General features: G+C 51.4%; 7 protein-coding genes across 7 annotated transcripts; 3 read left to right on the top strand and 4 right to left on the bottom strand.

Annotated features, from left to right (window-relative positions):
* Positions 1–33: 33 nt before the first annotated feature.
* Positions 34–321, bottom strand: BGZ61DRAFT_319920 (uncharacterized protein; the record flags this gene model as incomplete). The annotated part of the gene is made up of 1 exon (XM_046238924.1): positions 34–321. A coding segment is annotated over one exon (288 nt), but the record flags the coding sequence as incomplete, so codon positions are not given.
* Positions 322–1,092: 771 nt separating this feature from the next.
* Positions 1,093–2,712, top strand: BGZ61DRAFT_457197 (uncharacterized protein; the record flags this gene model as incomplete). The annotated part of the gene is made up of 1 exon (XM_046246624.1): positions 1,093–2,712. A coding segment is annotated over exon 1 (1,214 nt), but the record flags the coding sequence as incomplete, so codon positions are not given.
* Positions 2,713–3,262: 550 nt separating this feature from the next.
* BGZ61DRAFT_520487 (uncharacterized protein) lies at positions 3,263–4,217 on the bottom strand. The gene is made up of 2 exons (XM_046252452.1): positions 3,896–4,217; positions 3,263–3,832 (listed from the first exon to the last, which is right to left on the bottom strand). Exons 1-2 carry the CDS (start codon positions 4,039–4,041, stop codon positions 3,550–3,552), a joined length of 429 nt encoding a protein of 142 aa, XP_046100916.1. The 5' UTR covers positions 4,042–4,217; the 3' UTR covers positions 3,263–3,549.
* Positions 4,218–7,227: 3,010 nt separating this feature from the next.
* On the bottom strand, positions 7,228–8,774 carry BGZ61DRAFT_70698 (uncharacterized protein). Its single transcript, XM_046257008.1, has one exon. It carries the CDS (start codon positions 8,528–8,530, stop codon positions 7,382–7,384), a length of 1,149 nt encoding a protein of 382 aa, XP_046100915.1. The 5' UTR covers positions 8,531–8,774; the 3' UTR covers positions 7,228–7,381.
* Positions 8,775–8,877: 103 nt separating this feature from the next.
* On the top strand, positions 8,878–10,600 carry BGZ61DRAFT_457188 (uncharacterized protein). The gene has a single exon (XM_046246623.1). It carries the CDS (start codon positions 8,982–8,984, stop codon positions 10,386–10,388), a length of 1,407 nt encoding a protein of 468 aa, XP_046100914.1. The 5' UTR covers positions 8,878–8,981; the 3' UTR covers positions 10,389–10,600.
* Positions 10,601–12,062, bottom strand: BGZ61DRAFT_457187 (uncharacterized protein). The gene has a single exon (XM_046246622.1). It carries the CDS (start codon positions 11,662–11,664, stop codon positions 10,729–10,731), a length of 936 nt encoding a protein of 311 aa, XP_046100913.1. The 5' UTR covers positions 11,665–12,062; the 3' UTR covers positions 10,601–10,728.
* A 308-nt stretch (positions 12,063–12,370) lies between these two features.
* BGZ61DRAFT_457185 (uncharacterized protein) lies at positions 12,371–13,719 on the top strand. Its single transcript, XM_046246621.1, has one exon. It carries the CDS (start codon positions 12,541–12,543, stop codon positions 13,537–13,539), a length of 999 nt encoding a protein of 332 aa, XP_046100912.1. The 5' UTR covers positions 12,371–12,540; the 3' UTR covers positions 13,540–13,719.
* Positions 13,720–13,727: the final 8 nt, after the last annotated feature.

Below are 13,727 nucleotides of genomic sequence, written 5' to 3'. Positions count from 1 at the left end.
GGCCAGATACTCAAAAAGAAGCAATTTTTAGTCACTGGCTGTGTACACAATAATGTCCAACATACCCGCAGGTTCCTGGGACAAGTAATTGCTCTCGCCCGTGGCAATAACGTTGGATTCGCCGATATTACCGGCAGCGTTCCTCTTCGCAGAGCTTTGAGACACGGAAACGGCCTTGATACAGCCGAGATTTGTCGCCCATGACTCAAAATGCCCCAGCCCCCCATGCCCAATCATACCCACCCCTTTGCCAGGTTCAGCGCCGTCCCGTTTCAACGAGAACGTTGTGATGCCACAACTCAACATGGGCAGCCCCGTCGCTGGGTAGAGCGTCTCGAATTATAGAGACAAGTAAGAGGGCCCCCGCCAGTAGTTGGCGCATCCCCTGTATCCCTTGATTTGGTCTGGGTAAACGCTGTTCTAGGTTACGGTGCGGTGATTCTGACAATAATTCTCTTCCTCGTGGGCACACTCATAGCAATGGGCCCTCAAACACGACAGGCTCTCAGGGCCGACACCAACACAGACAACTCGACTTTGGGCCCGAATTACGTAACCACAACAACGATCTCTTGGCCCACACATCCTGTATCAAGTGATGGCCCGTGGCCATAGCGTAGAGACGACAAGTAAGAGGCGAAACTGCGCGATGGGTTATCTAATGCGGTTTAGTATTGTATAAGATACAGACTACAGGTTTGAGAATATAGTACAGGTCGGAGTTTATACCTCCTTCTGAAGCTTTCAGCCGCAATATTCTGCCTCCTCTAGTCTGGTATTATTGGAGCTTCAGCGCCAATAGAATAGTACCAGCACTGCTTGATTTAGCATCAGCTTTGCTACATTAAGAATAGTACGCTCTTATATTAATACTGTAGCTCTATATAAAACACGGAAAGCCTACATGCAAAATTGCTCCAGTCATCTTCGTACATAGTTTCGTTACCCATGTAATAATATGCCACTGTACGCCCAGGCGCCTACCTATCAGTCGCCAAGCGGCCGCCCGCGATGACTAATGATAGCGGGTCTTGGATACGATAGATGACAGAAATCAGTCAGCCATCACGACCATATTAAAGCCATATTTATCATCAGTTCAATCAGCCCATTTTGGCCTTATTTGATCATCCGTTTTCCCGTCCAACTCGGATCGTTAGATCCCACTTACGGAGTTACGGGATCTGACACCCCATTGCAGAGCCATCTACCAGCAGCTGCTGAAAAGTATTCTGATACGTGGGACTCGCATGTCTATGCCTTCGATGCACCCGACCGTACCAATACGAGGGAAAATCGATCAACATGTCATCAGATGGCAGTCAGGCCAAGCCAATGGGGGAAGAGCCTCCCGACGTTCGGCAACGTGTCGCCGCGAGCTCTACAGAAGCAATCAAATCAACTGCCCAGAAGGAAAAGCGTACGCGCGAGCTTGAAGATGGCGATGATGAGTTTTCCGACGACCCGCGCAATGGAAGAAAAAGGCAGGATCGTGTCAAGCGTAGCATGCCGCTCCACCAACCTCGTCCTCAACCAATATTGCCAAAGCCAGTCGAGGAGCTCCAGCCACAGCCTCCAGGCCATATAATAGGGGATAAGGAACGTATGGTTATCCACGGTCTGCTGCAACGGGTATGGCAAAAATGGGAATGTCTCAGTGCGGTCAGACGGCAATGTCAACTTGAAGGCGCGGCCAGAAAAACCGCTTTACTCCAGTCTGGGAAGGGAGAGCAGCAGCCAAGCCGCCTCAATGCACTGGATATTACACTGTCTGGAGCGGAGCCAACCCCCCGTACCTGGGAGCTCCCAGATGGCCCTGGGGCCCTACAATCCTACCGCAAGATGATTTTACAACAAACTCGATACGTTCGCACATATATGGACAACTCACTTGTTGACGATATTGCCAAGAGACGACAGGATTATGCATTCCAGCCCAACCCTGACGCGGCTTACTTCAACCGTGTGATGGTTCCATATCGGGAAAGGGTGCTACGCAGAGATATAGAAATTGCTTTCTATCGCAATACAGGAAGCAAACGCGATACTGCTCAGCTTGACCCACTCCAATCCGCACGAGTTCGGGCGTTCCGTGAGGCAATGGAGCATTCAAAGACGCCTATCAAGCAAGTATTTATACCAGACGTTGGAACACCGGGCACCTTGTCTCTAGTGACTCTCAAGGGCAATTGTCCTTTTACGATGTTGGAAGTTGAAACTGAAGACTTGGAAAAGCTGGGCTGGTGGTTTGATCTGCAGAAGATGACTTACTGGCGATATGAGTTGCACGCAGATGCCTTAGAAGATGTTGATTCTCCTCAACAGTCCGTTTTCAAGGTTGGTATAGACGGAGACGTATGGTCGGTGCTAACTTCAAGTGGAGAGTGGCTGGACTGGAGCACTGTAGTCAAAAGTACGGAGCCTGGTACTCCTGATGGATGTGTGGGAGATTCCGATGGTGGACCTGGTTATCCCTTTCGATATAATATGCCCCGCGGCAAAATATGGATCGACCATAGGTAGTTTAACGTCATGAGACAGAGGAACTCTCTCCAGAATAGAAACCAGTTACCACCACTAGCATTGAGGCAGAGGCGGAAGGATTTATGGCGACATGGCAGAGAACAGGGTCAACCGTGATATAATCGGAGGTAAATGCATAGCAGAGCATCCTCTATCGGCCCAAGTTTTTACCCTTTCTCCTCTTCTGCCAGCTCTTTTGAGAAAAAATAGTCGTAGTCATTGAGCGCCTTCAGCCGCCGTTGCGCTGCAGCCACCATGTCGTCTCCAGCCAGGGTAAGGCAAAAGTTTACCTTCTAGCCTGGATGTCATCACCGGTGTTGTGGTGTGGGAGATGGGGCTTTTTTATGGGTATACGTGTTACATCGCAACGCCGCACCGAGCCGGCGAAGATCTCCAAGACAAGGTCTAGGCATGGTTTCGACACTATGTCTTAAAGGAGTCAATGTTACTAGGTTTTCAGCCAAGCGATTGCGGCACCCACGATGCCTATTTCTAGAACAAGGACGGACTGGTTATCAAATTGATGACTATCCTGCTCGCTTCGGACGTTGTGGTGACTGTAGATTGAGGACTCGGCTTCTGCCTAGTTAGAAAATAAAACGTCCATTAAGTCCAAGCGCCAGATTGATTCGGCTTCCGTGGAATCCTATTTCGGCTACTGAAAACACGGCCATGTCGCAAATTTGACTACACTTTCATATGTCCTCTTTTGCTGAAACAATTTAACCCAGACTATGGGGGGCTAGCAGTGGCATGTCATCTTCATTCTTTCGTATTATCTCCGAAGTCGTCATATAGATAAATAGTGTATCAACTCATCTGTACTTTTGCCATCAAAGAGAGGGAAGAATTCTACCTTGGCCGCACACGTGCTGTTACCCAATACTACTAGTAGTCTTTAAAAGCTCAGTTGTCAAGGTTGGAGGATTCAAGTCTGGACGTCGGGCTTAGGACTGTATATTTATATGCGAGATAAAACCTCTGGAGGCATGATGCCCTTGAAACATGATTTCGGTACATCAGGTCTTACTTGGACACTTTCAAAACCTCTGTCAAATCGGACAGCATCCTCTGCCCATCAATCACCTGTATGTTCGCCACCAGCAACGTAGTTGTCTCAGTAACATCGCCAGTCTCCTTGTTGGTGTCGGTGAAACGGCCATACTGCGCGACACACCCTGCGCCGGAGCCGTCCGGCGCATCCCAAGTTTGGATATCCTTAGTGCTCAGGATATTCGTCACATTGAGGACACGGAATTTGGTGATGGTGTCAATAAAACTTTGTCGCGAGAATTGGTCATGGTTGATCCTTAGTGACACGATCAGTTCAACTATCATTCACCAAGGCGGAACCGATCAACACCGGACTTACTTCGCAGTGAAGCCCTGCGCGACACCTTTATCATAGGCGCTCACCGAGACTTCATCGTCTGGGTGGCAGAAGATGCGGTAGTAAAGATCCTCAACCCATTTACCGAGGTCAGAAGTGGCATGTGTGGGTTCGGAAGCGGTGGCCATGGTGACTGAGAATGAGGTTGAAGTGAATCCTGAGAAATGGGCAAGATGTGTGAAGATAATTCAGAAAATTTGCCTTGGAAAGCGTCGCGAGCACTTCATTTATACCCATTGTCGAAGTCCTTGGTTTCAATATGGACGTCCGAGTTGGGAATGGATCCTCGCCGACTACGGAAGGCCACAAGGGGCAGAGTTCCAAAATTCAATTTTGAAGATTTTTGAATTGGGTCACCCCCCCCCTTTCCCCCGGGCGGACCCCCGTACGGCCCCGTTTGTAGGATTATTTTACCTTGCATGTGCTTAGTCATTCATCTAAATCACTGTTCGCGCGGCGTAAATCTCTTCTACCTAACCACGCAGCACCAGTTGACGATCCTTCCTCCCCTCGCTGGCCCAATTCGATTCCGTACGCACACTTTCTCACGCAATACGGCTTGGTACACATCATCATGGCGCCCCGAGGCAACCGCAACCGCCCCAAGACCAAGGAGACCCCTGCTGCTGCTGATACGGCTGCGATCGACGCCCTACGCGAGGATATGGGCGAGCGCGCATTCAACCTGCTGCCCAAGAAGGTCCTTGACGTTGAGACCTATACTTTCGCGTACAAGACCGATAAGCCCGATACAAATCCGGAGGCCACCATCTGGGCTCTGATGAACGCTTTGAAGGGCAGCACCACCAAGGGCCAGGAAGCTGTTGACTCTACCAAGGTATGTCCTTTATCTTAGGCCTGTACTAGCCTGGTTGATCACGTACTAACCCGTATTAGACCCCACGCCTGCTGGAGATCCGCAGCAAGAAGGACAAGAAGAAGCTCCAGGAGACCCCGTACGTGATGAACTTCAGCAGCGGCCAGAATTGCGACGCTATGCTGCGTCATCTGTACGGCGACGAACGGGAGGGTACGGACCGTTGCTACAAGTGTACGAAGAACAACGGGGCCCTCAAGGGATGCATTGTCGCTGAGGGGACCCCGGCCTGCGCTAATTGCGACTGGAACCGATCTGGCGCCGCCTGCTCCTTCACGAGTAAGTACGCTGCAATACGTTCTCATTTTCTATACTGATTGGCCACAAGAGCGTGGTACCAAGCGCAAGGTTAGCGACGACGACGACGACGACGATTCCGACAGTGATGATACGGACCCGTTCGAAGACCTTGACCTCAAGACCTGCCAGAAGCTTGTGCAGATCTTCAAGGCAGCTACCAACCGCAAGAAGCACAAGAAAGGCACCTCTTCGAAGTCGGCTTAAGGTATTTGACCCAATACGTAAATGTACGAGCCTCTACTAACTCTTTTTTTTTTTTTTACCCGTAGTCCGCCTAGTCACTTCGCTCTGAGTTGAATTTTTTTTTTTTTTGATTTACGAGGAAACGCAGAATACATTCGCGTATATTAGCGCACGAGGACGTACGGTGAACTATGATACCCTTTTCTTAGCTAGAGTCTGAAATCAAGTTTTCTTTGATCATGCTTTGTGTTTCACTTATGACATTTTGTTCAAAATCTTGTGGGTCTGACCAAGTGAGGCTAAACATATTATGCATGAGGCAATTTGGCGCCATACGATCACAAACGTAACAAACCCCCTTTTTCAAAATTAAATCGCGCAATCTCAACTCAGACTTCCTCTCTTTCCCTACGCCTACACTTGACTACGTACGGCAACATACGGTTCAAGATGCCTAGGGGTCGCCCTTCAATTGATATATCCCCATTTCGCCTTCAGATTCAACAATGGAAAAACGACGACGGTCTCACGCTCAAACAAATCGTACAGCGCCTTAATAACGAATTCCACATCGAAGTTCAACGTACGACTGTATATCGCAACCTGAAGATCTGGAATGCTTCCATGAGGCAGTATACCGAAGACTCTGAACAACTACGTGAGCGTATTAAAGACCTATTCTTTGATAAGGTCTTGAACGATCACTTTATGCTTCTGCAGCTTCACTCTGAGGGCTTTCTGATCTCAAAGACTGGCCTCTCACGGATACGGCGAGACCTAGGCCTTTGGCGGCGTCAAACCCCTGAGATGACTAGCGAGAGACTTCACGAATTGCGCCGTTTCTTTGAAGACGAGTCCGAATTACACACTAAGCTTGAGACCTACGGGCGCACACTACTCTACGTATATGTCCGTCGAAATCATCATATCTTGAGCCGCCGAGCCCTGTACTCATGCTTTCGCGACTTTTCCCCTACTTGTGTTACCGAACGGTGGAATACGATGCGATATCGCCGAACTGGATGGACTTCTCCAGGCCCCGACTTTATTTGGTCCCTTGATGCGTACGATAAATTGAAGGCCTGGGGCTTTGAGATCTATGCCTCCATTGACGCTTACTCACGGTTTATTACGTGGTTCTACGTGGGCATATCCTCTAGTACGTCACGAAGCGTTGTTGCACAGTATCTCGATGTTCTCTCGCAGCGGAAAACCATGCCAAATATCATCCGTTCCGACCGCGGCCAAGAGACAATCCTTATGGCTGGAGCACATTATTACCTTTCGAAGACCCGCGTACGCGCACGGGAAGGTATCCCACAAGATGTGCGCTTTCGAGACTGCTGGATCTATGGCAAAAGCACGCATAACGAAAAGATTGAGAGCTGGTGGCTTCGATTGAGTAGGGGTAGGGCTAAATTCTGGCGGGTATGTAGTATTATCACTCCGTTCGACCCTATGCTAACCTGAATCTAGGAGTATTTTGGTGAAATTACCGCACTTGGCCATTTCTCGAACGACTCCCTACCCGACCGTATTGCAATGCTCTATCTCTTCATGCCGATCCTGCGGGCTGAGTTTGCCGACTTCGTACTTACGTGGAATTCGCACTACATTCGCAAACAACGCAATAGGCCGCATGTGGTTCCTGGGCAGCCATGGACCCTCTACTTTCAGCCTACCGCACGGCAGGTTGAGAGCTTTGCAGAGGTTATCCCTCAAGATCGATTACAAACGCTCCAAGATATCTTCGACGGGGACCGTATTGATCTTGATGCCTACTTGCCAGAAGATACAATAGCTATCTGTGATCGCATTCTTAGAGGCCAGGAAGATCTGCCAAGAGATCCGCCACAGCAACCTAAGCTTTCAGCGTATCTATTCCTACGAGATCGTTTACGGCAGTACATTAGGAGTAAGCAGCAGCCAGAGCTGGCATTATTGGAGACGCCTACGGGTGGCCTAGACCGCGTACGTGATCATTTGGCCACTCACGATATCGATACTGCTTCGCTTTTGGAACGCATTGAGGAGGAAGAGATTGACTGGGGTGAGGGAGACCAACTATACGACTAGATGCATAACCAATTGTAGCAATTGAACTGAAACTAATCCCTATTCTTATTCTTTCCCCTACCAATCCGGACAGGAAGCCTCTTCTGAGGTGAGAGAGCCTGGGCCTCCGAGTGTTCATCGATATCACTCGCGAATGGATCGTCAAGGACGGCCTCAAAAGTAGCCGAATCCGCGTCATCTTCACCCGAAAGCTCAACCTGAATTTCAGCCTGAATATCATCCTTGCCCTCCAACTCCAAGGGGGTCTCAGCTTCCTCTTTTACCGGTATACGAGATAGCTTTCGTGGCTTTGATTCCTTCTTAATTGGGGATACGCGCTCTGACTTTACCGTACGTGAGGCTTTGCGTTTGCTAGAGCTCCTCGCCGAGGCTTCTGACTCTAGATCAGAGGGTATGCGATCAATCGCTCGCTTGTGACCACGTACGGCTCTTGACGGCATTGGTGACTCAATATCAGGCCGAGGCTTTACATTGAAGTACCAAAAGGTCAAATGGACCGTATCGCGCTTTGGGGCAAGCGAGATATTGCCCACACGAAAGAGGTCCGCAAACGAGGTCGTTTCGTACGCGGCATCAGAGAACTCAACGGGTCCAAAGGTAGCAGTTTGAGTCACTACGGAATGAACGACCTTCCATTCCTTAACTGCAAGCCTCTTGTCACACTGCTTGACAATGAACTCTATCATTGCGGCATGAGAAGGGAACTTTGCCCCGAGAACGATCTCAACATTTCCTGTACGCTTTCCAACGAGGTTTGCCGTCTTGTCGTATACTGGGGTTTCAACACCGTCAAGGACATTGTCATAATACCCATCGCACGACCAAAACGAAGCGTGCAATTCGATGACAATCTTAGCCGTATGGCTTGTAGCTGCGATGCTCCTTGACCGGCTTTCAATAGCTAGGTTCGTAGCGTTCTGATAGGTATCAGGTCTCGGTCGGGATCGTTGGGAAGGAATCGTCATCGCATTGCCTCGTTGGACTGTTGATTGGGAAGTAGGTGAATCGACTGTGAGGTCGATAGAAATAGGGGTAATAGGGCCAAATGATGATGAAGCCGTAGGGAGCCGTTGAGCGCAATGCGGGCAATAAAGGGCCCCAGGGAACTTCGTACGTATATCCACATGACGGCTGCGGTCTTTGGGACAATACTCTGTCGAAGTGGATGAAGGTGTATCCATTGTGTAAGAGAAGGATGATGAATGAACTTCGTTCCCAAATGGCCGCGTTTGTGGCCGAACGTAATATTTGCCTCAAGCAACCCTAACTAAATTAGGGTCACGCAATGGGCTCTCCCTGTTGAGGGATATTTTATCTTTACAGTGATATGCGTCCCCTATATGTGATTAAACAGAAGGATAATGGCACATTGGGGTTGCCCTAGTAAGAAAAAAATGAAAAGTTGAATTTTGGAACTCTGCCCCTTGTGGCCTTCCGTACCGACGAGGTTTAGCGTGCGGAACTCCGCATCTTAGACCCGCATCGGCCGGCCGGGACTCCCGGGTTCAACACTGACCGCCTTCCTCTTGCAGCAAATGCCACGAATCTTCGCAGTGCGACTCTTTTACTTTGGCCGTAGTCAGTCTATCTGTGGGCTTTTGACAGAGCTTCACAACGTCGCCTCGCGGAAATATGATATCATCAAGGCGAAAATCCTGCTTCGCTTGTGCCCGGGGCAAAAGGCGGTGCGACCTCGGCTTCCCGGAGTGCGGGCGCTGTCTTGCAAGGCGCGTCACCTGTGTGTATGCTTGGATATCACCAGAAGAAGCCCAAGAGGTGTTGCAGAGTAGCAGCCCGAGTTCTTGGATGCCGCAGGAGATTCGACATGACCATCACCTTGACCCAAGCGGTCTAACCGAGACACCTCAGTGGAACCATCACGAGCCCGGACTGGGAGAAAGCTATGTCAATGATGATGACACATTCGGCTCGCTGGTGCCCCTCACAACAACTCCCTTCACTGTGTCCCCGGCCTTGGTTCCTCTCTTAGACGAGATTACGGGCCGAGGGAGAACCACCTCATTCCTCACCCCAGACCTCAAACTTCAGTCTCCCGACACATCGTATGAGAATGCAGGCTCAGTTTTGTGTGCGCCTCAACCTCTACACAACACTACTATCCCAACGCCGTCTTTCCAAATAGCCAGCGACAGCCCCATAACCACGGGCAGCATCTTCCAAGCCCGCACGGAGTACGCCGTCGGCCGCCTAGTCCTGCAGGTTAGGGCTTTAGCAGAAACAGGACAGACAGCCTTTATCCACCACACTCATGTCGACGCCTCTCCTATGCTGCGAGATGCCTTAGCTGCCTGCTCCTTGGACGTTATGCGCAACTCGGTGAACTTGTTTCTTATCCGGTCCGAGATTGCAAGGCGGGCAGAACTGCTTGTGGAGGCCACAGAGACAGCCATCTCTCTTACGCCGCCCGGTTCCCATTCGACTATGAATCTTGAACTCCTGCCTGCTGTGCAGGCTATGCTTATTTACCAGTGCATGCGATTATTCTCGACTAGCGACGTTGCACAGCAGGCACAGGCAGAGCGAGACGCTGAGCCGCTTGCAAGATGGGTCGGCATCTTGCAAGGACAGACTCAGTGGCCGCGGGATAACAGTGCCGGCAGTACGCAGCTCACTCTTTCGGTCTGGAAAGACTGGGTTCAAGCCGAAAGCATCCGACGCACTGTCGTCTTTGCAGAGCTACTCGATGGCATCTATAGCTTTTTCAGGTTTGGCTGGTACCAAGCCAGTGCGAGAATGGCCAAGCTGGGCTTTACAGGGCAGGTCGCCCTGTGGGAAGCAAGATCAGCAGCAGAATGGCACCAAGCAATGGGGCAAAGGCCTTGGTTCGAGGTTAATATGTCGACTTTCCATGACAGTATTAAGGCGGCATCGCCCGATGACCTTGATGAATTGGGTATCCTCATCCGAGTAAGCTATGACGGCATTGAGGCGTTGGAGGAGTGGTTGGGTGGCGACCGCAGACTTCTTGAGAAATGGGGGTTAAAGTCCCGGGAGGGATTTATCTCTTCATTTTATTGATGCACGACAACTTCATGTTTGTTAACTTGGCAAACTCTCGGTTATTGATTATCTCTTGTAGCTGGTTCTCGATTCCTTCATCGGCCTCTTCACTACAAGTCGCGGAAACAACGGAGTGTCGCAATCCTGCACATTGAGAGCTCTGCTGTTGACCACATTGGCGTCATAATTTTTTGGAATAATAAACTGAAACAATAAAAGCAGAATCCTCTTTTAAAAATAGTATTTAAATTTATATTTCACTACATCAATTTCTTCTAAAGAACAAGAAACTTCCTATTTACACTACAGAACTACCATTGCTTACAGAGTATCTAATTCTCAGAATGAAGAAAGCCACTCAAACATAGCTCCTCGACATCGATAACCTCACAGGCTCTTCCCCCCTTTTCATCCTCCAGCGGTTGCTAATCTCAACCAACTCGTCGCAGCCCTCCACTGCCCATGGCCACTTATTGAAGAAGCCGGGGGTGACCTCCCAGCTCTGCATATCGTGCGGCTCGCCCCAAACGATGAGCCCCTTGCGCCCGGCGGTGACTTCATCTGTGTCACTTCCTGATAAGAGAGGCAGGGGGTGCTTGGGCTCCGGGACGGGGACGGTGAAGCTAACCGGCGCGCCTTGTTGCCACGGGGCCGGTGTGGAGCGCATGAGATCGCCGACGAAGTCCTGCATCATCTCCCATTGGTCGAAGCGGCCTTCGCGCCGGATGAGGTTGTCGCGGACGCGGGGGAAGGGAATGATATTGATCCAGATGGAGTGGTAGCAGGTTTGCTGGAGGGTGGTAGGGGCGAGAGACGGAGGGATGTCGAGCTTAGGAGGGTAGAGAGTCGTGTCGTCGTAGACGGGACCACTGAGGGGGCAGGTGGTTGGGTCGGTGAGCCGGGTGTTTAGGATGCGCTTGTTGGAGACGAAGGCACGGAAGACGTTGTACTGGATGAGATGGAGGAGGTGGTCGGAGGAGAGGGGGAAGGTGAAGGGCTGGTGGTTTAGCACTAGGGCTGGGTGGACGTAACCGGTGGTTGGCGAGGCTCGGAGGACCATAGCACACTCGGCTGTGGAGGGTGATGTGCCGGTATATGTGCGAGGCGGGGGAGAGGAGATGTGCCTGGTTATTGAGCTCTCTGATGCTGGCTTCGGCGAGGTGTCTTGGGGGGGACAATCGTCCTGCTCGTCGACGCGCCAACGCCTGACCTCGAATGGGCGGGACCCCTGAACCGTCTCCGCGTTTTTATCCTTGAGCCGTAGTCCTGTGTGGCTTCTGAGTACAGAGTACATCAGGGGATATAAAAGCAAGGGATACGGAATTAAGGGACGGACTCACGATGTGCTCTTTGGTTCTTCCGGTTCTGGAGCTTTCTGCGCTGCTTGTTGGTCTCGGCTTCGGTGTTGGCCGAGGCATGCGCGAGACCATGACTGGCCTGTTTCGCTTCGTCCTGGGCCCATGAGAGCCGAATCCCGCCATGCACCATCGTCCTGGTTTGCCGGACGTCTAGTTCTGTGTGTTTCTGGCTGCGAAATGTGATGAGTAGGAGGGAAGAGAGTTAGGCCAATGGTCCTCGGCCCCATTCCACAGCTGAGATGTATCGCCACGCCGCATAAGGTACGCTAACGCTAACGCAGCAAGCCAACAGCCGAGCTCTGCAAGCTAGGCTGAAGGAGGAAAAAATGTCATCAGGTCCACGGCATCCGGAGCTCCGACAAAGCTCCGGGCGAGGCGGGGCCCGCTTGTTTGACTCGCCGAGGCTAGGCCGGAAGAGGCAATACTGTCATCAGACGAGGTCTCATCCAAGTATGTCTATTAATCTATTGATCTTGATCTAGGCGCGTCAACGTCACGCTAAATGGCGGTGTTAAAGTTATGAATTATGTCCTATCTCCATTGAGCTATTTTGAAGTGATCCGTGATTTGTAAGTTATTTTTTACAATGCAGTCTTGCAAAGTGACCCGAATAAGCTCCACTGGTGTTGCAGCAATCCGGAGAGGGAGGAGACTATATAAAATCGACCACCTCCCCGTCATGCTTCAACTTAAATTCATAGTCACTCAAGATCATCAACACTGATCTTGCCCTTCTCCCTCCCATCAACCCTCTTTCAGACTGCATAAATCGTGACTCATTACCGCTCACGACATCCCAAACCAACACCAACATGTCTCGCTACGCCGCTGCCCACGTCAAGCCCGAGGGCCCGGGTGACGCTCGCCCTACAGCTCTTCAGATCATCAAGGACGAAGGCGTCGAGGGCAAGCTCCAGGGCCAGGTTATTGTCATCACCGGCACTTCCTCCGGCATCGGTATTGAAACCGTCCGCGCCCTCGCCGCCACTGGCGCCACCCTCTATCTTACAGCCCGGGACCTCGCCAAGGCCAAGTCCGCTCTCGATGGCATCTTTGATCCCTCCTCCATGGAGCTTTTCCAGATGGACCAGGAATCCCTTGCCTCCGTCCGCGCTGCCGCCGCTGCCATTCTCAATAAGACCTCTAAGATCCATGCCCTCGTTAATAACGCCGGCATCATGGCCATCCCCGACCTTCGCTTCACCGCCGACGGCCACGAGCTCCAGTTCGGCACAAACCACCTCTCCCACTTCCTATTTTTCAAGCTTCTCCAGCCCGCCCTCCTCGCCGCCGCCTCGCCCGCCCTGCCCTCCCGCGTTGTTAATGTCGCCTCCTCCGGCCATAACCTCCACGGCATCAACGACACCGACAACTACAACTTCCAGCGCGGCGACTACGATCCCAACGACTCCTACGGCCAGTCTAAGACGGCAAACATCTATATGGCCAATGAGATTGAGCGCCGCTACGGCGGTCAAAACCTGCACGCAACGAGTCTCAACCCGGGCATCATCCACACAGCCCTGACCAGGTTCATGCCCCCGGACGCGTTTGCGGGGATGGACCACATATATCCGTTGATGAAGAGCGTTGAGCAGGGTGCCGCAACGACGGTGTGGGCGACCGTCGGCAAGTCATGGGAGCATGAGGGCGGCAAGTACCTTGTCAACTGCGCCGTGGCGGAGCCGGGTAAGGGCGGAGAGGATAAGATGATCACACCGACGTATGCTGCCTACGCCTATGATGCGGAGAAGGCAGGGAGGTTGTGGAGGGACTCTCTCAAGCTTGTAGGACTGGAGGATGAGCAGTAGGGGACGAGAGGCCGCGTACGCGAGCCCTGTGCTCTAGGGTTCGAGTTTTGGCATGTAGGGGAAGTTGGCATGTTAACACAAGTCCACCCCTCGCTTTTAGCTATTCAAAGAGTAAGACAGGCTGTACTCTATGCGGTGTAAAACCTATACTATGATTAGACAGGGCTGTTATACAAAATCCTATTACC

This window comes from Ilyonectria robusta (genome assembly GCF_021365365.1).
Source record: "Ilyonectria robusta strain PMI_751 chromosome Unknown BGZ61scaffold_18, whole genome shotgun sequence".
NCBI lineage: Eukaryota > Fungi > Ascomycota > Sordariomycetes > Hypocreales > Nectriaceae > Ilyonectria > Ilyonectria robusta.
The sequence above is the reverse complement of the archived record's forward strand: the minus strand, read 5'-3'. Positions and strand labels throughout refer to the sequence as shown.